General features: G+C 34.8%; 1 protein-coding gene across 1 annotated transcript in view; it reads right to left on the bottom strand.

Annotated features, from left to right (window-relative positions):
* DOCK2 (dedicator of cytokinesis 2) overlaps positions 1 to 27,265 on the bottom strand; it is a 486,757-nt gene that overhangs the window by 364,970 nt on the left and 94,522 nt on the right. Inside the window, exon 23 of the mRNA XM_012552398.3 lies at positions 6,089 to 6,197. Within this exon, the coding sequence (XP_012407852.1) occupies positions 6,089 to 6,197 (109 nt within the window). The remainder of the gene's footprint in view (positions 1 to 6,088; positions 6,198 to 27,265) is intronic.

Here is a 27,265-nt window from a genome sequence, read left to right as displayed (position 1 = left end):
GGACAAACTACAACAACCACAACAATATACATTGTGTGTGTGTGAGAAAGAGAGACAGACAGAGAGAGAGAGAGAGAGAGAGAGAGAGAGAGAGAGAGAGAGAGAAAGAGAGACAGAGAAAGAGACAGAGACACAGAGACAGAGACAGAGACAGACACACAGAGAGAAACAGAGATAGAGACAGACAGAGAGAGAGAGACAGAGACAGACAGACAGACAGACAGACAAACAGACTAGGGTGAGAGGGACAGGCATGTGGCAGAGAAACAGCATTATTTCCTCTGAACAAAATTAACTGGATCTAAGTTACAGACTTGGTCTCATTAGAACAATGCACCAAATCAAGCTACAGACAGGTAAACTTCAGCCTGTGGCAGTGATACCAGATGGATTTTGGCACCACACAATTAGAGGAGAATGTTTATGATCCTGCTTCCATCCACATCCAGGTGGGTTTAGTAGTCACCTCATCAATTTCTCCAAATCTGACTCCTACTCACCAGTGTCTTTGGTTCTTTGTTCTTATAAAAATATACTTGGAGATCTGAGTGAGTCTAGGAAACAAGGGGGTAAGACGATCCAGTCACCCATACCTTTCTCCAGTCCTAAACCAAATCCTCCTGTTCTAACACCCAGACCTATTGATCCAATCATTAAGCCCATCTCTCATATGCTTCATCACACCTCGTCATGTCTGTACATCTGTACACCTGGCACAATGCATGGCACATGATAGGCATTTAATAAATGCCTGTTAAATCATTGTCTTGAGACCAGAGATGCAACAGTGATAAACATGTTCCTATAGACTCACTGCAATAAAGCCCTAAAAAGAAAAGAGGACAAAACTGTGACATTTTAGTCAATACCCACCTAGGAAATCAGAAGGCTAGCACTGCAGCAGATACCGGCTGCATTTTGCTGGTCTTTAAGGACTGAATTTCCATAGTGAGACAAGAAACAGCAGCCATGAGGAGCCTATGCATCCAGGACACACATTTCATTAAAATGCTTCAGATGTTCACAGGATGGGGTTGGGGAGAAAGAGATGGGGGAGGGGAGAAAGAGAAGTGGAAGGTTTTGAAAGAAATCAGTCTTCTCAGTCCTAGTCTGGCAGCAGTAGAAAGCAAGCTGACTACCTGTCACCTTTGGACTTTGAATGTGTTATCAACTCAATGGGAATGTATTAAACTTTCATCTTGTCCAGCTGACTCACAGACGCATATGAAAATCTGTTATTTCCTTCTCAAGGGGAACTGTTCCTCTCTGCCGCTGAAAGTCTGCTGGGTAACAGCTAGAGGTGACCAAGGTTTCTCTGTTCTCAGTTGTATAAGCATAACAGAGATCTGGGAGAGGGCCCAGAGGTTTGGCAGGACTCACGGAGTCAGAAACAGAGCCTGTGGGTGGAAGCATCCCTCATTTCTGTGTGTTGTCTCCCTTTATTAGATCATAAACTCCCTGAGGACAGGGATTGTTTTTAATCTGTATCCTCAGTGCTTTTCACATTGAGTATTAAATAAATGCTTGGGGGGGGGGGGAATATACTGATTTTTCTGTGCCATTTGCATTTTTTTCTAGGTAAGAGAATCTGAGTTCCTAGACATTCCTGCTGACATTCTAACAATGTATCTTATGAGTTCGAGATACACCATTTTCTAGGACTAGTATGAAAACTGTACATTTACCTACCACTCATTACCCTACGATAGTGGAAAGTGGTAAGAACAGCCATCAAGAATGTGTGTGTCACTTCTATAATTTGTGGATTATATGATACCAAACAAATTTACCTGATCAATGATAGATTTTTCCCTTGAGAACACAGGGATCAAAGTGAAAGGTGTCATGAAGACAAACCTCTGGAAAAGAGCCAAATTCAAACTAAGCAATAATAATCTAATTGGCATGCTGAGGTACAACAAGGATGGATGGGGGAATGAAGCTTCATTCTAATTAGCATCACCTGAACTGATAATACCATATTCAACAGCAAATTGAAAATAGAAAAAACCAAAAATTGCCCAAAATTGCCCAAAATGAACCCTCCCTTGCAAATACACATTTCATCATCTGCTAAAAGGGTTTCCTGCCTGTCTCTCCATTGAATCTAAATGAATACAGATTGAGATTTGTGACAGCATTATTAGTGTCAGTATAAGCAAAAGCTGATGTCACGCCTTAGTATAAGTTCCCACTTGAATACCAGACATCATCCTCATGGAAAATTCATAGACATTTAAAATAGACAATTCCCTTTCCCCACTGATTTTTCAATCCATTCATTACAGCAGACAGTTGAATTTGCAAGACCAATACAAGAAAAAGGACTGACAATTTCTTAGGGATTCACTACAACCTGAAGATGAGAAGGAACTTCCTTGCATATTTACTATCACAAAAAAAGATGAAGGCCCTCAGGACAATGTGCATTATCATTAATCTTTCATTTGCTTTCCAACCAAAAGTCAAGATCTAGGAAGGAGAAAGAGGTTGATGGGCATTTACAAAATGTATACTTTTGACCTGTTCCTAATAGGGAAATTTCATGATCTGGTGTTACAGAATTTGTTTGTTTGCTTTCTTCTTCCTACTTTAGATCTCTGATATCATTGATATATAGAAATCCTTATATGTAAATTCCCTCTCTCGATGAAAATCAGCAACTCATTTGACATTTATACCCTCAGAAAGCTGTCTGAGAGAATTGGGAGTTCAAGAGATTTATTGGTTACCACAATTGTGTGCAATTAGTATGTGCTGGAGGCCAGATTTGTTGGGGCTTAGATATTGAGGTAAGAGGAGAGGCTCAAGAAATCTTCAAAATTCTCCTCTAGGAAGATGAATCTAAGATCTATTGGAATGGTCTTAGAGTAGGAGCACCTTCTAGAGTCTTTCAGATAAGATGCATATACTAAGTCCTAATAGTTACAACTATGTTCCTCCCCCAAAAAATACTTCCTCTACTCCAGAATAAAAAATTTCTCAAAAATATTTTAGTCCTATTCCTATGCCACACATACTCTAGAAGGATATATCAAGCTGGATCATCTTCAAGCCAAAATCCAGTGTCAGGCTTCATTTTCAGGGACTAGCCTAGGTAAGCCTTAATATGTTCATTAACAAGCTGACTTCTAAGTGATGAATTTGGAGATCATAAAAACTATAGAAGACCAACAACTGAATTACAGAAGAGTTTTAATGTGATACTTTGAAGAAAAAAATCACAGATTACTGAATCATTGAAAATATGTTTCAGATTGATAAATGGTTAAAGGATAGGAATGAGCAGTTTTCAAGAACAGGCAGTTTAAGAAGAAATCCAAGCTATTTATAGTCATATAAAAATTCTCTAAGTCATTATTAATTAGAGAATGCAAATTAAAACACCTCTGAGGTACCACTTCACACCTATCAAATTGGCTAGTATGATAGAAGAGACAAATGTTGGAGGGAATGTGGGAAAATTGGATACTTATGCAATGTTGATGGAGTAATGAAATGACACAACTATTTTGAAGACTATGCTCAAAGAGCTATAAAAAATGTGCCTACCCTTTAACCCAACAGTACCACTAAAAGGTCTATATTCTAAAGAGAGCAAAGGAAAAGGAAAATGATCTATATGTATAAAATATGTATAGCAACTCTTTCCGTGGTAGCAAAGAATTGGAAGTTGAAGGGATTTCCTTCAACTGGGAATAATTGAACAAGCTGCTGCATGTGACTGTGATGGAATACTATTGTGTAATAAGAGATGATAAGCAAGATGCTTTGAGAAAAACCTGGGAAGATTTCTATGAACTGCTACAGATGAAATGAGAAGAACCAGGAAACCATTGTACACCATAACAGCAATGTACAATGTACAATAATCAGCTATGAATGACTAAGTTATTTTCAGAAATATAGTGATCCAAGATAATTCCAAAAGATTTATGATGAAAAATGTTCTCCACTTCCAGAAAAAGAATGGTATCTGAGTGCAGATCAAAGCATACTTTTTAAAACTTTCTTTTTCTTTTTTTATCTTTTCTCCTTTGCAACATGGCTAATATAGAAATATTTTACATGACCACACATGCGTAATCCTTAGTAAACTACTTGATTTCTCAATGAGAGGGTAGGAAAAAAAAGAGGGGGAAAGGATTTGGAATTTAAGATTTTTAAGATTATTTTTTTTCTCTTTTTTTTGGAGCAACAAGATATAAGAAAATAGTTATTTCTTTACTGAAAAAAAATGAATTAAAAAATAAAGAGATAAATCATCCAAACACTTCTTCTCCCAATTTAAGATTTTTTTAAAAAAATGGATTGTAAAAATTGTTTTTATATGTAATAGAAAAATCTTTTAAAAATATATTTCAGAAAGATGTTTGCTCTCAATCAGTTATTGGTCTGATATAGAAAACTATTTTATGAGTCTGGTCATCTGATAGAAAATATCAAGCACCATATATAAATCCCAAAAGTTCAAATTGACTTTAAATATCAAACAATAAATTTTCATCTTATCTGTTGCTTCTCTTACTCCTACAAACAAAATAATAACAGAAAAAAAAAATCCAGCCCACATCACAGAAAAATTAAGACATTCCAAGAGGATAATGCTAAATAATAGGAATCCTAGCACTAGGAGAATAATAACCATAATAAACCCTGCTTTTATAAAAAAAAATGGTATATTTTTCAAAATTCTTTCACATTATCTCATTTGAGTCTTGCAATATCTCTGTATTTCAAAAGTACTCTTCTTTATGATCACATCATTAATTTCTGAAGGAATGGTTTCAGTCTCTACCTATTGCAGGTGAATAGTTACCAGAGTTAGATTCTCTGGTGTCATAAAGAACAGGTTTTCCTTATGCAACCATTCAGACAAATACAAAAACTCATTAATTCTAACTAGCAACTGGAGATTCCAAACATAGTAATGGCTATTTAAATTAGCAACTAAAACGATTAAAAAATGAAGCAATCTGCATTAATTCATTGATTTAGATAAATGTATTTGGGTTTTCCTTATACATGATACATCAGAAAACACTTCTGGAATGCTTTGCAGTAAATTCAGTAGAAATAATGAAGTCTTTCTAATTGGTCCCTTCACTCTAGTCCTGTGCTACTAAATTCTCTCTTAGAAACAAGGTCAAGTCTCGAGGTTTTTATAAGCATTACTGGGTTTGCAGATTAGCAAAAAAGGGATGCTCAATTGGTTATCCCTTGTCCTCCTGGCAATATTGCTTCCTCACAGAGGAGAGTTTCTAGTTATGTAAAGAGGAACAAGTTTATTGTGTTGGGAAGGAAATTTGGGCCTTTGGGCAGCAATTTCTTGTTAAGAACTAACTAGTTCTTACTGTACAAAAGTCAATACAATAAAAAGTAAGCCAAACTCTGATTTTTCCTAATGTGGGACCAAATATTGAAGAGCTGGAGGGAACCTTAGATGACCGCAAATTCAATCCCTCCCTTTTATGGAGAATAAAATAAGTCCCAGAGTCATTAATCAACTTGCCTAAGGTCATTAGTAGAACAGTTAGGTGTCACAGTGGATAGAGCACCAGACCTAGAGGCAAAAAAACCTGATTTCAAATTTGGCCTTAGACTCTTACTAGCCATGTGACCATAGGAAAGTCACTTAACTCTGTTTGCCTCTATTTCCTCATCTGTAAAGTGAGCTGAAGAAGGAAATGGAAAACCAGTCCAGTATCTTTGCCAAGAAAATCCCAAAGGGGTCACAGAGAGTCAGATATACCTGAAACAACTAAACAACAAATATTTTATTAAATGTCTTAGTTAGGATTCAAACTTTTTGACTCCAAATCCAGCTTGCTACATATCTATTGTGCCACATGTCCATAAAATTCTAATTTAGAAATCATTAGTCCCAGGTAGCTCATTAATAAATAAAAACCTTTTCCCTGCCTGTTAGCATTTTATCTCAGAGATAATTAAGCATACCTTCCAACCTATGGCTTTAATTACTAAAGGGTTGCATGTTTAACAGCAAATGTGGACACTATCTCAAATTATCACCATTTCTTTACTGTCAAGATTAGGAAAACCAATGTTAGCATCTGTGTAAACTAACCTGCAACAAAATGGTGGTCTTGTATTGACTTTTCATGAGATTGTTGATGGATTCAAAAAGTCTCCTCATGGATTCTTCAAATTCCATCTGTTCTTTGCCTTCATAGAGCCTAGAAAAGGACATGATTGGGTTACTATTTAAGTCAAAAGGCAATACCCTGAAAAATGTGCACCTGGTACAGTCCTCATCTAAGATTAAAAAGTCAGAGAAACTAGAACTCTAGTAAAGAAGAATTGATTTGGTAGTGCTTTCATGCATAATTTACTCAGGGTTGGGATGTAGGAGAAAAATCCCATGTCCATAGGACTAAGAAGAAACATAATAAAACTTTGTTTTTTTTTTCCTCCAATAAAAAATGGTTTAAAAGAATGAAGCTTGGTTGAGTAAAGGAGACATCCCTAACTTCACCTGATTAACAAGAATTAAAGGGTAAATTGTTGTCATCTTACTTTTCAAAGTGAAGCAGAACATCAAGGAGATAGCTTTTCAAATTCATTGCCCCCTCATGAGACATAGTCTGGATGGGCTATATCTCCTACAGGACAGCTCCCTGTCACAGGCCACAACATTCTCTATTCATCCATCTAAAACTGATTTTCAGCTTCTGATTTGAATCATTCTATCTACCCACTCTTATGAATAATATTTGTTCCCAAGCTTTCCCCAATATTTTTATCACCAATCAGAAAATATCCCCAATGTAATCTGCAACTTTTAGTCAGAAATTCCACAGAGGAAATTTTCCTGCCCCCCATTCATATAATGAAAGCATCGCCTGTCACAGTAGAGCTTAGTCAAAAAGCACCAAAAGCTTCTACTTTCTGGAAAGGTGTATTTCTTAGATAAAGTGCTGACATTCTTAATAGATTTGTTTCTTCAGCCATCCACAACACAAGCCAATCAATCGTTGCCCCACCAAGCAACTGTCACAATTAAATCCTAAACAAGCAACTGTTTTAACTAAATCCCACTGTTCTATGAAGACTAATGAGTTATTTTGTCTTCTTTCTCTGCCTGTAACTTGTTTAGCATATCTTTTAAGTTTTTAGATGCTATGTCACTTAGACACATATGTTAAGAACCTAGGAAGATTTGTCATCACGAAGGAAAAGTGAAATGAAGAGAACACAGAGAATAACTGAATAAGTAACAACACTATAAAAGCAAACAACTTTGAAAGACTTATGAATTCTAACCAATGCAATGATCAATCATGATTCTAAAAGACTAATGATGAAGAATGTTACCCACCTTCTGAGAGAGGTGACAGAGTCAAGATTAGGCTAAGTCACATTTTGGGGACATGGTCAATGTGGGAATTGGTTTTTGCTTGACTGTAGTTATTTGTTATATGGGTTTTTTCTCTGTCAGGAGGGAGAAGTGAGAGGAAGATAAAAATAAATGCTTGTTAATTGAAAAACCAAAATGTATTTTTTTCTAAAAGCAAGGTGCTTTTAACCTTGGCAAAATACTACTAATAGCACCCATTCGTTTGATCCTCTGAATATCTCTGAGATAGGAATAATAAATCCATTTCATACACGAGAAAACTTGGAAATAATCATGGATTTTGAATATTGTTGCTGAGAGAACTAGAAGAGAAAGTTAATAAAGGGGTCATAACTAAAGGTTCCAGGAACCTAGAGGCTTTAAGGCTGCATAAAAATGGTAGAAAAAGATTCACTCCATCTTGTCATGATAATAATATTAATGACAAAAATATTGCTGTCTTAAGGCTTAGGTTTGCTTTTAAATCACCTCACTTGTTCCTTACAATAATTCTATAAAGTACTACAGATATTATTATATCCATTTTACATTTCATGAAACTTATACAGCTAGTAAACAGAATTCAATCCAGATCGATCTCTTCTGATTCCAAATTAAACTCTCTTTCCACTATAATACATTGCCTATGGTTGTTGTTTTTTTCCCTTGGGCCCAGAAAGCCAAACTAAAAACAATGTCAGATTTCAACTTGATATAAGGAAAAACAATAACAATAAGAGCTATACAACCATGGAATTGGATTCCTTAGGGAGCAATCAATGGATTTCCTCTTGCTGTGTGTCTTCAATTGAAGACTAGATGATGTGTTTCAAATGTTATTAGATGTCATAAAAATCACATAATCATAGATCATAAGATCATAGGTTTAGAGCAGAAATAGACTTTAGAGGCCACTCTAAATTTTGTTCTAATTTTATAGAAGAGGAAATTGAGGTTGAATGAGGTAATATGACTTGTCCAGGAGTTACACAGAGTCTGAAGCAGAATTTGAACTCGGGTCTTCCTACTACATATCCACTGTACCACCTAGCTGTTTCATCATGTAGATGAGCCTGCTTATTCTTTCTGCTACCTCCTTTGGCTGCTTCACAATGAAGGAATAACATCTACAGACGCTATATTTATAACTATTGAAGACCCTAATGTCTTTAGCCCTGTCAAATGACATCAGAAACTGATATTATTTTAATAGTGGAAATAAAATTAAATGAGAGGCATTACCCTCTGTTTTGCCATTGTACCCTAAGGACCATAAGATTCTCCTATCAGCTAGCTGATACTGTAGATAGAAAGCTAAGCCTGGAGTCAGGGAAATCTGAGTAACTTACTCAGACTTCAGACACTTACTCCTGTGTGATCTTGGACATTAATTACACCTCTATTAGCCTCAGTTTCCTCAACTGTAAAACAGGAAGAACAGCTGCTACCTTAAAGGGCTATTTTAAAGAGCAAATGGGGTAATATTTGAAAGGAACTTAGCACTGTAGCTGGCACATAGTAGGCTCTTCAAAAGATGTTTATTCTCTTCCTTTTCCTTTTATTTTGACTTCTATCTACATGTTTTGTGTCCCCTCCATTAGAATATGAGCTTCTTCAGAGCAAGAATTGTCTTACTTTTCTATTTTTATTCTAGGATTTAGCATAGAGCTTTGTAATCAGTAAGCATTTAATAAATAGTTTATTCAATTATTCATATGTTCTGTTTTTTCATATGTAAAAATTAAATACAACAAACATATATTAAGTGTGTTTTAGAAGTTAAACATTGTCCCAAAGAGTAATTAAACTATGACTTAGCAATAGCATTATTTGGTTTTTTTTCCAAAGAGAATGAGAAGACAAGGGAAAAGAATGTAAATGTTCTAAAATGTTTATTGCAATTCTCTTTGAGATAGAAATTTGAGGGAAGGGAAGGGAAAAAGGGAAGTATTTGAAAGGACAGTATCTAGCTCATCTATCTAGAATAAGTTAATCATAGCCTTTAAATCAAGGACATGAGCCAAAAGTCTTCTCTAAATCCCTTCTTGTGCTAAAACCCTATGCTACATCTTCAGATAGAAACCGAGAATCCTTAAAATCAGCTGATAGTGCCAGTGGACTAATACTGAATGACCCTAAAATCTAACCACAGTGAAAACTGGAACAGCCTGTGAGGTACATTTCTGGGGCATGCAAGCTGGATCACAGTGAACATTTCTACTCCCAGGGCTTGGATAAATATAGCCATCCTTTGCTTGCATGTGATTCATTAAGAATACACAGTACACAGCTGAGCACTCACTAAATGCAAATGGAGCCCCATATGGCATGTACAATAATCTGCCACCACCTCTGCCATGCAGGTACGTATAGTAGCCAATTAAAGTTATTATTCAATCTCAGACAGATATTAAGTAGAATGTAACTAAACCTAACCTGGGCAAGAGAAAACAGAAAAGGTATATTTTGGAAGAAACTTTGAGAGAACTCCTGTTCCATTTCTACTTCCAGTAAGTACTACTCTTTCACATCCTGGAAATAAATAGGATCAAGAGAAGATTCATCATAAGATTTTACAATATATTTTATAATAACATAATGTCCTCTTAGAACCCGTTGCAAAATCAATCAGATAAAGGCATATAAATATCCTATTTCCAACATTTACTAGCTGTGCAACCATAGGCAAGTCACTTAATTCTGAAACAATTTCCGTATTTGAAAAATTAAAATCATAATGCTATTTCCTAGGATGTTTGGGGGAAAGGACTCCTTTAAATGCTTTACAAATTTGAGCTATTGTCACAATAATTATTATATTGTGATCATGGAATATTCAGAAAGAAAGAAAAAGATATGCCTTATTTGTCCAGCAAAATTTAATCCTGGGCGCTTAATATACCCATGAGTGTAATAATGTGGAACTGGATAGGAGGATGAGAGTAGTTATTTGATCAGTTACCTTGACTGAATGATATATTCGCCATTCCCTCTCTACATTGACCATTGCAGATCAGCTGCCATGGCCCCACACTATTCAATACATTAGTCTTGTCCACGCTGTTTTGTGAAATTCATCAGCAACTGTGCAGCTATTATACCCCAGCCAGCTTTGAAATAATCCTAACAAGAGTCTTGAGGATTTTTAGCAAAGAAATACAGCAGTATCTTTCAGCTGCACAGCTTTTATCCCTAAATGGTTCAGACTCTCAAAAAGAGACCTTCTTAGTCTGCTCTCACCAGATTAGGGAATATTCTGTATGTCCTTGGATGTACAGAAGGCAAGGGAATATTACAATGTTATGAAAAGAATCCAAAGATTGGTGGTAACCTCTATTTCTTTAGACCTAAACTCCAAACTATAAGTGGTTTGTCTTGGGTTTCTACTGATACACTAAAAGTGCTCTACAACTCAATAATTATCAAAACAAACAAACAAACAAACAAAAACACCTATTATATCAATCATGGTGTCAATTATCTTAAGATAATAGGGCTAGGACCAAAACAGTAAAAGCTGAGTCCCCACCACCAGCTAAGTCCAAGCATCCAAAAGTCAGTCCTACCACAAAGGAATTCTTCTAATAAAAGGAAACTGACTAAGGAGTTCAGTAGAGTAACTTCAATCAAAGGTACAAGGCTCAGAAGAACCTCATTAGTGACCCCCCAGCTCTACATAAGAAATTAAATGAACCAGAGATGAAAGGGAAATGGCAGATTAAGAGAGAGAAGTCCAGTGGAGAGAGCCTTAATAAGCTTTCCAAGGCCATCATTTAATTTTGGTTTATAAATGAGATAGGGAAAACAACAGTGATGGAAGATCCTTTTTTGATAGGTAATAAACTTGAAAGTTGCAAAGAAGAAAAGAAAAGGAGGACTTTGGAAAAGGGAATATCTAATGAAGGCTTAGGATAAGAGCAATATTGCCAACATGAGTTATCATAGGGGAAGCATGACCAGAGAGAGTTTGGAATCAATTTCATGTAGTTGAATAGCCCCTGTTGGGTAGCCAGGGCTCCAACCAACATGAAGTGCCAATATTCTTGCCAATTATGAAACTATTTAACCTTGAAGTGTTATTTTCTGACATCTGATAAGGAACAGTCCCTCAAGGCAATTGGCAGAAAAGTTTCTTTTAATATGCTACTTACTATAAATCACCCTAGGAAAAAATAATTAGTAGACATAGGAAAGAAAGACAAACATAACATTCAGCAATCCTGTTTTGAAATATACCTAGAAGAACACATAAAACTTAATGTAATCATGGAAGAGGAACGGCCTCAGGTGGGAGCATAAACAGCTTAAATCAAATATAAAAGTTAACAATATAGAAGAAATGAAAGAAAAGCCACGCATCTAAAACATTCACTTTGCTTTTGAAAATATGGCAAGCTTGGGCAATAAATTAATAGTAAGTAGGTAATAAGATGCAGGCAAAAGCCTTGAAAAGAACTATAAGCTATGAATATAGTGCAATAGGTATCCTATGCCATCATTCACTTGACACCAAGAGGAACTGCAGCCTTTAGGTAATTTGGCAAAAAAAGAACGAAGTTGCATAATTCTGCACTTAAGTAAATATCTCCATTAGCATGAAAAATGTATTTGAGATATTTCAAATATAATTAGAACCTGGGTGCTCAGAAGCAATACTAAGAGGGACAGAAATACACACACACACACACACACACACACGCACACACACACTTCGGGGAAGGATTTGGATCAATCCCAGAATTATAGAAGAAATAAATCAATCAGTACAAATTCACAAAATTGTTGGAAGAGACCTTAGAGTTCACCTGTCCAAAACCTGAATCCTTGTAACATATCCCAGAAGAAAATTATTATTATTCCACGATCAGTGTTCTTTTTTCTAATGGCCTCTTGGTCTCATAGTCATCATTATCCTTATGACTGATAATTTAAGAACACCTATGTTAAGAAAGTATTTAGGGGACCATATACTGTTATTTGATCCACACAAGAAGATGGGAAATGTATAAGTAGGAGATTGAGGAGGTAGTTAGAGAACTGCCCTCTAAAACCAGAAGTCTTGGGCTCACTTCCTTCCTCTGACACATTTATGTGACTTTAAGCAAATCACTTAATTTCTAAGCACCCCAGCCTGAAAAATTATTGCTTTGCAGTTGTGGAAATTTCCTCACCAGAGAATACCCTGAACCTCTAAGATCACAGATCCAAAAACATTTGCTAACAAACTGAGATATTATTATCCCAGTTGGCAGATGAAAAAATATATGTAGAAAATGCTGCTAAGTGGCAGCCCCAGGAACAAACAAGTAACAAAAACAAGATTTCAAACCCAGATCTTCTGACTACAAGTACAGCATTCTTTCCAACACACTACACTGTCTTTGTAAATCTTAATATCACAAAGACCTGTGTCCACCATTTCACAGTTTGGCTTCAGAATAATAAACAATAAGTGATATTCATTTTCTCCTTGGGCAGCTAAGTGGAATAGTAGAAAGAGCCCAAAGACAGGGGAAAACTTATCTTCTTGTTCAAATCTGGCCTCAGATACTTACTAGCTATGTTACCCTTTTTGTCTCCATTTCCTCATCTATAATGAGCTAGAGAAAGAAATGGAAACTACTCCAATATCTTTGCCAGGAAAACCTCAAACGGAGTCATAAAGAATGGGACATGACTGAAAAATGGCTGAACAACAATAACAATCACCCCTCTCTCCCTTGGTGTGAAGCTCCCTTGCAGCTCCTCCTCTGCCCCACTTCGGAGCAAGCATTTTCCCATTACTTTTGAATATAATATTCAAATATTCCTAAGGAATAGAGACTGGGGATTTAAGTCAAGCCACAATTCTCATACCACAAGAATCTGGTCTAAGTGTGAGGATGTCTCCTATATCTTTCCCCAACACACACACACACACACACACACACACACACACACACCCCTTCCTGCCTTCCCCACCCTATGCCCCAGGAAGACATGGGGTAGAAAGAATATGACTATTTAAGAAATGTCATGCTATTATTATTCTAAAGCATGGTCATGCCTGGAGCACTGAAACTGTATCCTTTGAGTCTGTGGTTTCCTGAGTGGTACAATTAACCCCGGGTCCTCCTTGCTCCATTCCACTGAGAACCTTGACATTTACTGTTGAATAGTTGTGATATTTTTTAACATTTTTCTTACTAATGGCACCAATTTTTTTTTAAAGATGCATGTATAGTAAAAACCTCCTTAATTTGAAAGTCAGAAGAACCACCTCCCTCATAAAATATCAAGTTGAAATATAATGAGCTATCAAGAGTTCTCATCTGTCTCTTGAGCTAGAGAGGAGAGGGACAAGGCAAGGACTATGGAATCAGCAGCCCTAGATTTTTATCGTGGCAATGTTATTTACTATCACTTAAACCCTCTGGACTTCTATTTCTTCCTCCGTAAAATCAGTAGTGTTTAAGTTCCTTTCTTGTCCTAACATTCTGGGACCCTGAACTAGCACCTATGGTTAACCATATGACTACTGATTGAAATCAAAATTGTAAGGTTGAGTTAATATATCAAATCAAAAGTTTTATAATTACATAGAAATATTGTTACTACTAGGTCATAAATTCCTTGAATATAAGGATTATATATTATATGTCTTTGTATATTCCTACATCAGCTGGCGTTATAATTATTTAGTAAATACATAATGAATGAATGAATGAATGAATGTTGTTCCAATTACTGGTTTGAAACTGAAGGATTTGACTACCATTATTTAATATCATTACTCAACTTCACTATTTCAATGGGCCAACGTGGGGTCTTTCTCTACAAGATAAGTTATAATCCATTTCTTCTGGTCCTGCATAATTCTCGCCCAGATTTTTCCATAAATTGAGCATAGATTTATACAATTCACTAGAGGCCGTCTTCTTTTTACTGTTGTTGTTGTTGCTATTATTGCCAGTATTAAAGCACCACAGATAACTAGAAGGGATAACACATATTTGCTTGACATAGTAATATTTACAAAAAACATTTCTCCCAACCAACTTTGTAAAGTAGGTAGTCTACTCTTATTGAACCCATTTTATGGATTAAGAAATCAAAGTTCAGTAGATTAAATGATTCATTCAAGGTCACAGAGATAGAAAGTAGCAGCCATGACTACAATGTAGAATATTCTGACTCTAATATATGACAGATAGGTTGGTTCATAAGAAGAGCCACTTATATCTTAAAGACTCAGTTGCCCAGGGACTTATTATCAATCTAGTAAAAGATCTATCATCTTCCTTGATTAATTGAATGCCAAATAAATATTGTATCCATTATAAGTAGCAAAACTAAGTCCTTACAGGATACCCAACACCTTCTACAAGCACTACTAGGGTTTGCTGTGTAAGTGCTACCAAGATAACAACAATATCAGAATTTATATCCTAATAAATGGGAGATTTATGTTGTTTTGTTCAGGAGTTAGACCTGCGAATTAGTCAAGGTAGATAATAGTTAATGCAGAAACCCCTTCTTCCAGTGAAGTTCATCAATTATTCTTATTTTTTTAAGCTTTTTATTTTAAAAATATATGCATGGATAGTTTTCAACATTCACTCTTGAAAAACCTTGTGTTCCAATTTTTTTTCTATTTCCCTCCCCCCTACCCAAGTAATTCAATATATGTTAAACATGTGCAAAAATGTTTGTAGCAGAAGGAATTGGAAATTGAGTATATAACAATCATTTGGAGTGCTGACTAACTTATGGTATATGAATGTAATAGAATATTATTATTCTACAAGAAATGATGAGCAAGCTGATTTCAGAAAAACCTATGAGGACTTATATGAACTAATGCATCTGATTGAAGTGAGAAGAACCAAGAGAGCATTATACACAGCAACAAATTATGTGATCATAAACTGATGGACTTGGCTCTTTTCAATAATATGGTGATTCAAGGTAATTCCAATAGACTTGGAAAGTGTTATCTACATCCAGAGAAAGAAATATGAAGGCTGACTGTGGATCAAAGCATGGTATTTCATTTTGTTGCTGTTGTTGTTCATTTGATCGTTTTTTTTTTTCTTTCTCATGGTTTTTTTCCCTTTTGATTTGATTTTCTTTCATAACAAATATGGAAATATGTTTAGAAGAATTGTGCATGTTTAACCTATATTGAATTGCCTGCTGTCTTGAGGAGGGAGTAGAAGGGGTAGTGGGGGAGAAAAATTTGGAACACAAGGTTTTGCAGAGGTGAATGGTGAAAACTATTTTTGCATGTATTTGGAAAAATAAAATACTATTAGGGAAAAAAGAGTCTTCCTTATTTTAGTTCTTTTTCTACTGGGCCACCTAATTGGCACTCTGAAGATCATTTCACTACACTACACAATTGCTCAGTAATATGTTATAAAATCATTATATCATAATAATCTGTAATTATCACATTTATTTCTCAAAGGAACATATGCTAGGTTAAGTGATTAGCCAAGCAAATAATAAAAGAATCCAGAGTCACACCTAGGGTCACACAGCTAATAAATATCTGAGGCCAGATTTGAACTCAGAAAAGTGAGTCCTTGAGACTTCTGTCCCAGGACTCCATCCACTGCACCTCCTAGCTGCCCTATCATTCTCTTGTTATTCCTTGTCAAAGGAACAGGAGTTACACACAGCTACTACAAGGAAGGAGTGGCCAGTTACTGAGGATCACAAAACCCTCCTGGTTTTGTAACTCTGGAATTATAACACAGAAGAGTTGGAGACTTTCACATTTGTTTTTAAACTAAGAATCAGGACTCAGCTAATTTCATTTTTAAAAAATTGAAAGCTCTAGGGATTGAAGGGTGAAAATGTTGTCACTTTCAAGGGATTGAAGGGGAAAGTGGTTTGTGGAAGTAAACAAATAATTAAGAAGATGGTGTCTGGAGAAGGAGAATTAAATCTGTAATCCACAGCTTAAAATACAAAAATAACAGGTACCTTTCCAGGAATGGAGTAAAATTAATAATGGTCAATGAGAATGTATTTGCTTTCTGGTATGAAACAAAGAAAGAAAGAAAACTGCCTATCATTTCAACAAACTAGAATGCAAAGTGAGTAGCTTCAATGTAGAAGAATAATAGTAGAAATGCCCCGATATACATAGGAGACAAAATCCTAGAAAGGAACCAGTAATTATAAAGCCTAGTTTCATCAAAATATAAGTAATAAGCCAGGTGAATTATAAGTCTTTATACATGAAAGCAAATTTGCCCTCAGATGTATCAATGAGACATGATTAAATGAGACAAAGCATGGATTTGGAAGGGTACCAATGATATACTGGATTCAGGTCATACTGGTATATGAGAGCCAATTGTTAAATTTCGATATAACCAATTATACCTCAGTAATCAGCAAATACTACAAATCAGGGCTTAATTTATTGTTTAGTTAATTTTCAGTTTAAGGAAAGTAATACAAATCAAATTATGTAAATTAAGCTTTAATATGTGCCATGAGGACTTTTTTCCACTGGAGAATATTTGTTAAATATTTACTCATACAACTGTGGGCATAACATTCAAAAACAGAATGGAGAAAGGAGGAATGGAATCAAAATGATACCATGTTGTAGGAAAATTATACTCATGTGAGAAAATACAGAAACCAAAGAGAGAATGGAACACAATACAAAGTTTTTAGGGGAAAATCAATGGAGGAGAAACAGAAGCAATATTGTCATTTGAGTATAAAGTCCAGACCACCCAGAAGGCCAGCTATGAAATCTCCAACACAACCAATAGAAGGCAAAGTGTGACCCCTGAACCTGGCATAACAGACAGGACTTGGCCAGGCCAACTTGGGGCAATGGGAAAGACCCACCACCACAGAAAGTTAGTAAAAGACCTATGTCCTGGGGCAAAAGAAGCTTGGGTTTATAAGGAGAGCTCAACTGTTTTAAAACGCGCAAAAAAAAAAAGTCTGACTATAGAAAGCTATGGGACATGGAAAATCAGAACACAAACCCAGAAGAGAACAATGGCAAAATGCCTACAGGTGAAGCCTCAACAGGGCATATGAATTGGTCTCAAGCTCAAAAGCTCTCTTGGAAAAAATTGGAAAGAATCTTAAAAGAGAGATAGAAGAAAAATTGGAAAAAGAAATGAGAGCTTTGCTGAAGAATTCTGAAAGTTTTTTTTTGGGGGGGGAGGAAGGGAGAAGTCAACATCTTGGAAAAGGAAGCACAGAAATTGACAGAAGAAAACAATTCCTTTAAAAATAAATTTGGCAAAATGGAAAAAAAAAATCCACTGAACCAAATAACTCCTTTAAAACTACAACTGGCCAAATGCAAAAGAATGTAAAGGAAAAAACTGGGGGGTAGAGCCAAGGGCAAAGAGGAGACAGGACTTTTGCCCAAGGTCTTCCTAGCTTCCCTTAGAATCAACACTAGATCAAGACTCTAAATAAACTTTCAAATGATAGAATACACAAATATTTGTAGTGTAACAAATTCCCAGCAGAAGATATCTTGGAAGGAACTCAGGAAAGATCTGTCTCAGGCAGGCAGAAGGAGACAAATCTAGCCTAGGTACAGTGGAGGAAGGTCCAGGGTGGAGAGCCCCACCCCCCTCCATTTGCATGGAGGATATAATGGGAAGCTCTTAGCCAAAGTACAGCAGCATAATAATAATAAAAATAGATTTGTCAAAATGGAAAAAAAAAAACTCTTTGGAAAATAGAATTAGTGAAATGGAAAAATACCAAACAAAAGAACTCATTTAGAAGTTCAATTGGCCAAAGGCAAAATGAAGTGAAAAAGCTAAGTAAAGAAAATAATTCACTAAAAATTATAATTGGACAAATAGAAGTGAAAGACTCAATGAGACATCAAAAATAAATTAAACGAAACCAAAATAAATGAAAAAAGAGGAAAATGTAAAATATCTCATTGAAAAAACAACTAACCTAGAAAATAAATCCAGAATTATTGGACTACCTGAAAAACATGATGAAAAAAAAGAACATGGATAACATCTTTCATAAAATCAAGGAAAACTCCCCTGATATCCTAGAATCAGAAGGCAAAATTGCCACTAAAAGAATCCACCAATCCTGAAAGACATCCCAAAATGAAAATATCAAGGGATGTATTTGCCTCCTAAATTCCAGAATTATTAGATCAAGTAGGAAAATACTGCAAGCAGCTAGAAAGAAGCAATTCAAATATCAAGGAGCCATAATTTGGATTACTTCCATTTTAAAGGACTGAAGTGTTTGGAATATGATATTCTAGAGGGCAAAGGAGCTGGGACTACAGCCAAAAATCAACTTTCAGGGAAAAAGATGGACATTTAATGATATAGGGGATTTTCAATTATTTTTGATGAAAAGACCAGAGTTGAAAAGAAAATTTGATCTTCAAATACAGAACTCAAGTAAAACATAAGAAGGTAAAAAGGGAAGGAAAAAACAATGTTTTAAGATTAAAATGTTTACATCCTTTCATGGGAAGATATGTGTAACTCTTGAGAACTGTATCTTTGTTAAGGCTATATGTAGAAGGTATAGGTATAATTTGACTTTAATGTAATGATATAAAAAAGAAACTAGTGGAAAAGGAATTGTACTGAAAGAAGAGGAAAGGGGAAGTAAAATAAAGTAAATTATATCACATGAAGAAGCAAAAAAACATCTAATACAGGGAAAAAGGGGAGAGGGAACAAGCATTGTTTGAACTATAATCTCACAGAATTTTGTTCAAAGAGGAAATAACACACACATTTAGTTTGATGTAGAAACTTGTCTCATCTTATGTTCAAGTAGGAGAGAAAAGGAGGAAGAAAAGGGGGGTGATAAAAGGAGAGAAAAAAGGGAAAGCAGATTGAGAGAGATGGTGATCAAAAGCAAAGGGGGGGGGAAATGAGGCTGGAAATTGGGAATAAAGAGAGAACTTGGGGAACACAGAATGGCAATAAATACAGAGGTAGTAATTTTTACTATGAATGTGAATGGGATGAACTCTCCCTTAAAATGGAAGCAGATAGCAGCCTGGATTAAAATCCAGAATCATCAATATTTCATTTCCAAGAAATACATTTGAAGCAGAGAGATACATATAAAGTAAAAGGCTGGAGCAGAATCTAATATGCTTCAGTTGAAAATTTTTTAAAAAGCAGAGCTGGTAATCGTGATCTCAGATCAAAGAAAAGGAAAAATAGATCTAATTTAAAAAGCTAAGGAAGGAAAGCACATCTTGCCAGAGATGATGAAGTAATATCAATACTAAACATATATGCACCAAATTGTCTAATATCCAAATACATAAAGGAGAAATTAAGAAAGTTACAAGAAGAAATAGATAGCAAAACTATACTAATAAGGGATCTTAATGTTGCTCCATCAGAACTAGATAAATCAAACCACAAAATAAACAAGAAGTTAAGGAGATAAATAGAATTTAAGAAAAGTTATGTGTGATAGATCTTTGGAGAAAATTGAACGGGGATTGAAAGAAATGTACTTTTTTCTAGGTGGTACATGGAATGCTCACAAAAATTTACCATATATTAGGGCATGAAAACCTCAAAATGAAATGCAGAAAGGCAAAAATAGTAAATGTATTCTCTTCAGATCATGATGCAATTAAAATTATATGTAATAAAGAGCCAGAGAAAAATAGATCAAAATTAATTGGAAACTAAACAATCTAATCCTAAAGAATGAGTGGATGAAATAACAAACCACAGAAACAAATGATAATTTCATCCAAGAGAAGGACAATAATGAGACAACATACCAAAATCTATGGGATGCAGCCAAAGCTATTTTTTGGGGAAATTTTATATTTCTTGATGCTTACTTGAATAAGATAAAGAGAAAATCAATGAATTGGGCATGCAAAGCTAGAAAAAAGAACAAGTTTAAAAACCCCAATTAAATACCAAATTTGAAGTTCTGAAAATAAAGGGAAGATTAATAAAATTGAAAGTTAATTAAACTATTGAACAATAACAAAACTAAGAGTTAATTTTATGGGGGGAAAGCCAACAAAACAGAAAATCTTTAGCTAATTTGATAGTATCAAAAATTAAAAGGGTGAACTTAACACCAATGAAGATGGAATTAAAACAATAATTAGGAGCTATTTTGCCCAACTGTATGCCAATACATCTGATAATCTAAATGATATGGATGAATATGTATAAAAATGTAGATTTTTTTTAGATTAACAGAGGACAAAATAAATTACTTAAATAGTCCTATTTTAGAAAAAGAAATTGAACAAGCTATTAATGCACTCCCTAAGAAAAAAATCTCCAGGGTCAGATGGATTTACAAGTGAATTCTACAAAATACTTAAAAAATAATCAATTCCAATACTATACAAACTATTTGAGAAAATAGATTAAGAAGGAGTCCTACCAAATTCTTTTTATGACACAGATAGGGCTTCTGATATCTAAACCAAGGAGGGTCAAAACAGAGAAAGAATATTATAGACCAATTTCCTTAATGAATATTGATGCAAAAATCTTAAATAAAATATTAGCAAAGAGATTACAGCAACTTATCACCAGGATAATAGACTAAGACCAAGTAGGATTTAGACCAGAAATCCAGGGCTGGTTCAATGTTAGAAAAACTGTCATCATAACTGATCATCTCAATAACCAATTAAAAGAAATCATATAATTATATCAAGTGATGCAGAAAAATTTTTTTTGACAAAATACAACATCTTTTCCTATTAAACAACAACAAAAAAATGAAAATCCTATGCTATGACACAGTCTCCATATTTCTCTCTCTGTATGCAATGGCTCTTTCCATCACAAGTCTATTGGAATTGTCTTGAATCACATCATTGTTGAAAAGACCCAAGTCTATCACACTTGATCATCATATAATCTTGTTCTTACTATATACACTGTTCTCTTGGTTCTGCTTACTTCATTTAGCATCGGTTCATACAAGTCTTTCCAGGCCTTTAATGACACAGATTTGGAGCAGGCCTTTCTGCTCATCATTTCTTGTAGAATAATAGTATTCCATTATGCAAAGTTCTTAGCAAGAGTCATAGAAAATTGCAGTATAAAGACTACAAGCCTTATAACTTGAATGGAGTAGTTGAATGGGAAAAAAGAAAGCTGACTGTCAGGTCCATCAAAAAACATGTTCTGAAAGTAAAGAAGATAATTGCATTGCCAGTCTACTAGCTATGAACTTGTCTGAATCATTTAACTCTTTAAGTCTTAGTTTTCTCATCTGTCAAATGAGTATAAATATATTTTAAATACATAAATGAATCTGTGATCTTAATGATTTGAGTACTCACTTCAAGGAAGCAGAATGCAACCTATTTATCCATCCTACATGATTGTTGTCCTTGACTTCTCATAGATTCATCAGAAATATTCAATTCAACACATTGTAGATCTTATTCACTTTTAATTATTTTTACATATTTATAATGGAATGGAGCAATGGAATGGTCCATCAACTATACCTAATTTTTGCCATATGACAAATCTTCTCTCATTCATACATCTCTGTGTATCATCTAGACCTCCTTTACTTCTATTATTTCTTATAGTTAATCAATAAACATCTATTAAGCTCCTACTCTTATAGCTCTACCTCTCTCAAAGGGGTGTTTTGAAGTTCCCTGAGATAATCTATTTGAATACACTCTGTAAATTCTGAAGCAATAAACACTAGTTATTTCTTTCTCTTTTTAATATAGCACATTGTACTCTTCAGAAAACTTTCTCATGCATGATCTTCTCACAATAACCCTATGAATTGAATAGAGCATTTATTATACCTTTTCTACAGATCAGGAATCTCAGGCGCAGAACAGTTAAGTGTATTACCTGAGACTACATACAGACTGACAGTGAATGGTAAGGTCACAACAACTTTCTACAGGATCTAAAGTCCCTCCAGCCAAATCATGATGCTTCATACAATAGAGTTTCAGTGAATTCTATTCTAAGAATGTGTGAAAGAGGTGTTTTGGCAGAAAAGGTCAGAAATGTAGAAGGAATAGTTTGCTTCAGCAATGAAGTAAAAAAATTATTCATCCCAATCAAAGACCAGACTCCTTTCTAGTTTCCTTTCTATGAAAGGAAAGGAGGAAAGAAGGAAAGAAGGAAGGGAAAGGGAAGGAGAAGAAGGAAAGGAAAGAGGATAAGAAAAAAGAATAGACGATATGAAGGAAGGAAGGAAAGAGGGAGGGAAGAAGGAAGTCAAAGATGAAGGAAGGAAGGAAGGAAAGAAGGAAGGAGAAAAGGAAGAAAGAAAGGAAGGAAGGAAGGAAGGAAGGAAGGAAGGAAGGAAGGAAGGAAGGAAGGAAGGAAGGAAGGAAAGAAGCATTTAGTAAGCATATACTATATGTAAGTCACTGTGTTAAGCACTTTATAAATACTATCCTATTTGAGCCTCATAACAACCCTGTGGTGTAGATGTTATTAATATTTCCATTTTACAGGTGAGAAAATTTAGGCAGAGGTAAAGTGACTTGTCAGGGTCCTACAGCTAGTGTTTGAGGACAGATTTAACTGAATTCTTCCCAACTCCAAGTCCAGGACCTTCCCCACTGCATCATCCAGCTGCCACCTAGTAAGGCAGAAAGAAGAGCACTGTGATACATTTTATTTCCTCTTCAGGAAGCCATTTGGCTTTGGAGTTACTGCTCCAAGTACAACTGATATAGATCACAAAGTACAGTCAGCCAGCATAATTCAGTCCCTTATTCCCGACAATTATGTTAGCTTGGTGAATTACACCCCCTCTGGCAATCTGGGCTCTTATTATCCAGCATGTCTGAATTTAGTTACAAGGGATTTACCAATGTATTTCCTAAATCTACATATTTATTCACTAAATTGATCTCCGACCATAGTCATTCTCTAAGGGACTGTCAGCATCAGCATTTGACAGAAACAGCCCCTTCCTGCACTGGAACAATTACAGAGTCAGCGAACACCCTCTCCAATTGCTAACACTGAGTTAACAAGAAAAGAAAATTGCCTCCTGCTCTCTCCTGAAAGAATGAATGGATTGTGTTAGCCATGGTTCTCTCCTTAAGTAGCTAGGGCCCAGCAAATCTCCATCTGAGCAACTAAGCTACTTACAAAGACACTGAAACCACTGATGAAACCTGTACCTTATTCTTCCTTCCACTCCTTTTAAGGGGGTACTAGGCTGAATAGAAGACTTTCATCAAGGGATGATCACTTAGCTCTCTTAAGTCAGTTTCCCAAGAAAGAACCAAAAAATGACCAGCTGGGAGAAACCACTGTTAAGGGTTGCACATTAGTTGTGGTTACTTCCCTTTGCAAAACTCAGAAAACTTCCTCTTTTACTCAGAAGTCCTGGATTTATCTTTTTTTCTTGTCTATAATCAAAAATACAAAAAAAAATCTAAGGATTCAGAATAAGAGTTTGCTGACTATTTCAACTATTTGTACTGAATATTTATATACACTCTACTTTGACAGATCCAAGATTTCATTAGTGAAGGTAGTTTCACTTTGGTATAAGAAACAATCCCTCTATGAATTCTCATCTTCTGGCAATCTTATCTAGAGTCCCACCATGAAAGATCTACCTAAGTCTTTGGAAGTCCTTCTCTTGTTCTTTTTGTACCTTCAAGGCTCCCAATACACCATTTAAGCATCTACTACCTTTTTTTCAGTTATACATCTATAAAAAGGGGATAATAAAGCTATTGTAATTACCTTACAGAATTGTTGAGAGGATTGCAAGGGTTTATGCATATAAAATAATTTATAAACATTGAAGTATTAGAGAAATTCCAGAAATTCATAGGGTTTAAAGTTTAAAAAGATCACAGAGATTATTTAATTGAACTACGTTTTATGGAGATGAAATTTAAGCTCATGAATGATAATAGATTCAGGTATATGGAGCTAGAAAGTGATTTTAGAGGTCCCAGCCCCATTTATAGGTGAAGAAATTGAGGTTCCAAAAGTGACTTGGACAAGAACATTAGAGAAGAATCAAAAGCAAGATTTGAATCTAAGAGTACTATCTTAAGAGTAAGAGTGAGTATATTTTTCCCCTTCACCACTCTGCCACTCTGATATCATCATCATCATCATCTTTAAAAATGCATTTTGTGCTACTCCTCATATAAAGTTAATCATTTGTAAGACATTATTGCCTGCTTGTAGCTATCTCATTTCCTTCTATTGTTCTTGGAACAATAAACTATAATTTATAGTTTTAATTCTTCTGAGGTCATGGTATTTCCTGATTCATAGCTGAATGCATTTTCCATTGGAAAGATTTTGACATTATAAAGTATGAGCAGCTAGTGGTACAATGCATAGAGCTGGACCTTAAGTCAAATAGAGAAGAGATGAGAAGAGAAGAAGGGGAAGAAGGAACATGAAGAATTGAATCCAAAAAACATATGTGAAATCTTAGATTCTCTCAATCAGCAATTAAAATCAAAGCTCAAAAAATTTAAATGATATAAGGAAATTAAGCAGCACAAGGGGAAAAAATTCAACATTAATCAAATTGTTTTACTAGAGAGACTTGAAGAAGAAAGAAATTAGAGATAAGAAATGACTCTATATAATAAGGATATGGAAAATGTCTGGTCATCTCCATGGTTACAAGAAGTTCAACATAAATGCAATTTGAGTCTAATAAGAAACAGAAAATATATATACCATTAATAAAATTAATGAAAATACAGTTACATCAGACTGGAATTTTGGCTTCTCTGAAAACCTGCAAAGTATGGGGCCAAATAAGACTCATTATTACTAACTCAAATGCCTCCAAGGGATGCATGAAATATGAGCAAAGCATTCTACCAGTATTTTTTCCCCTCAAATACAAACCTAATCTCATTTTCTTAACAGATAGCATCATACCTCTACTAACAAAAGTTGAGAATAATAATAATCCCTTCAAATACGGACAAATTAAAAGCTTATGTACTTTATTCAAAGCACTCACAACTTATATCACTAAAAATATAATTATTAAAAGAAAAATATTGACTAATGAGAAAAACAGGTGTATCAAAAAAAGTACCAGGATAGTGCTATTGAAAAGGCCACCTCTAATCACCATATACTATTTACACTTCCTTTTTTATCACTGTACAACCTTTTATTCCATTTTGCATCTGATATCTTTTATATTTATTGAAAAATAACAAAAAAGATTTGAATGTAGAATCCTTGACATAGAATAATCCTCATGATAATTGATATAAATTGTGGAATTTTTTAGGAACACAACTTAAGTTCATTATGATTCTGTTTCACCTTAATAGAACTAAATATGGTTTCCAAGGTGAGGATAGAGTTGAACCAAACATCTAATTTATTACGTGGCATAAATATATATCAAACTATATGATTGTTTGAAAACATAAAAACAGCTTTGTCAACTCATGGATCTTTTTCCAATATCATTTAAACACAACAGATACAAAATTATTAATGTTCACTAAGGAAATACAGAGATTAGAGGCTTTTAACTTAAATCTGGAGGTCAACCTGAACCAGATATAAAGGCAATATTTATAAAATCTTGATCTCCTGCAGAAAAGATAAATCAAACAAAAAGAAATAAACAAGAAAACTCTGGCCAGATTTGGATTTGGATCCTTACAAAAACCTGTGTAATATTAACAAAGCACTGACCTCATCACTCTAAATAAATTAACATTCCTCATGAAAAAAGAGGAAAAGTTTTATCATATTTATAGAACATAGAATAAACAGATCAAAAAAGTAGAAAAATACTTTTTGAAACACATTATTTTGCCAGCCAAAAGTAAAGAAGTATATAACATTGAATTTGTTAATGCTAAATAAACAAAATTAGTTTGTTTGTTTTTTCTGGACACAGAGTACATCAGAATTAAGATCCAAGATTAGGCCTTCCAAAGGCCTTCCAACAATATTATTCCCATGAACTCCCATAAATTTCAACCAACAATATGTGGCAAAGAACCGTTAAACAAATGGTTGAGTTTCATTTGCAAAAACAGACTGCTTCATAAAGACAATTTAAGGCCAATTATACCCACCAGAAATGACAGATTATTCTCTCTCTCTCTCTCTCTCTCTCTCTCTCTCTCTCTCTCTCTCTCTCTCTCTCTCTCTCTCTCTCTCTCTCTCTCTCTCTCTCTCTCTCACACTCTCTCTCTCTCTCTCTCTCTCTCTCTCTCTCTCTCTCTCTCTCTCTCTCTCTCTCTCAACAATTGGGATTGAGTGATTTGTCCAGGTTACACAGCTATAAGTAAGTCTGAAGTATCTGAGGCCAGATTTGAATTCAGGTCCTCCTGACTTCATAGTGATATTCTATCCACTGTATTTTTCTAGCTGACACTCAAACAGGTTATTTTTAAGCAGTCTGAATTAGTGATCGATGCAAATCAGTAAAATAAATGTTATAAACTATGAAAAACATATTACAAGCTACAAAAATGTAGCACCTATCAAGATATACTCTGATTGCTGGAGTTGTACAAGTTCACAACATTTCATAAACTCACAGGTGTATTTCCATAACACAAATACAATTCAACAAGCAAACTGTATCAGAACAGGAGTATTAGCATCTGGATATCATATTGATCACCAAATATTTAAGAGTATATTTTTAGTACATTACCATAAGAAATATTCTCCAAGTAACATGGAATGAAAAGCTTCAGTATAATCTAATAGTAATAATATTATTATTAATCTAATTATAATAAATCTAATAATAATAATAAAGCTGCAGATCATACTGTGTTAGCAGAAGAAATCAAAATCATGTGGGAATAGAAAGAGGTACCTATCATGCCCATTGTTCCATCTCTTGTGGAGTTATCCTAAAAATGCTTTCAGTAAGTCTCTTGAAGATGAGTTCACCTCCTAACACATTCAATTA

The sequence above is a fragment of the Sarcophilus harrisii genome, chromosome 2 (assembly GCF_902635505.1).
Source record: "Sarcophilus harrisii chromosome 2, mSarHar1.11, whole genome shotgun sequence".
Lineage (NCBI taxonomy): Eukaryota > Metazoa > Chordata > Mammalia > Dasyuromorphia > Dasyuridae > Sarcophilus > Sarcophilus harrisii.
The sequence above is the reverse complement of the archived record's forward strand: the minus strand, read 5'-3'. Positions and strand labels throughout refer to the sequence as shown.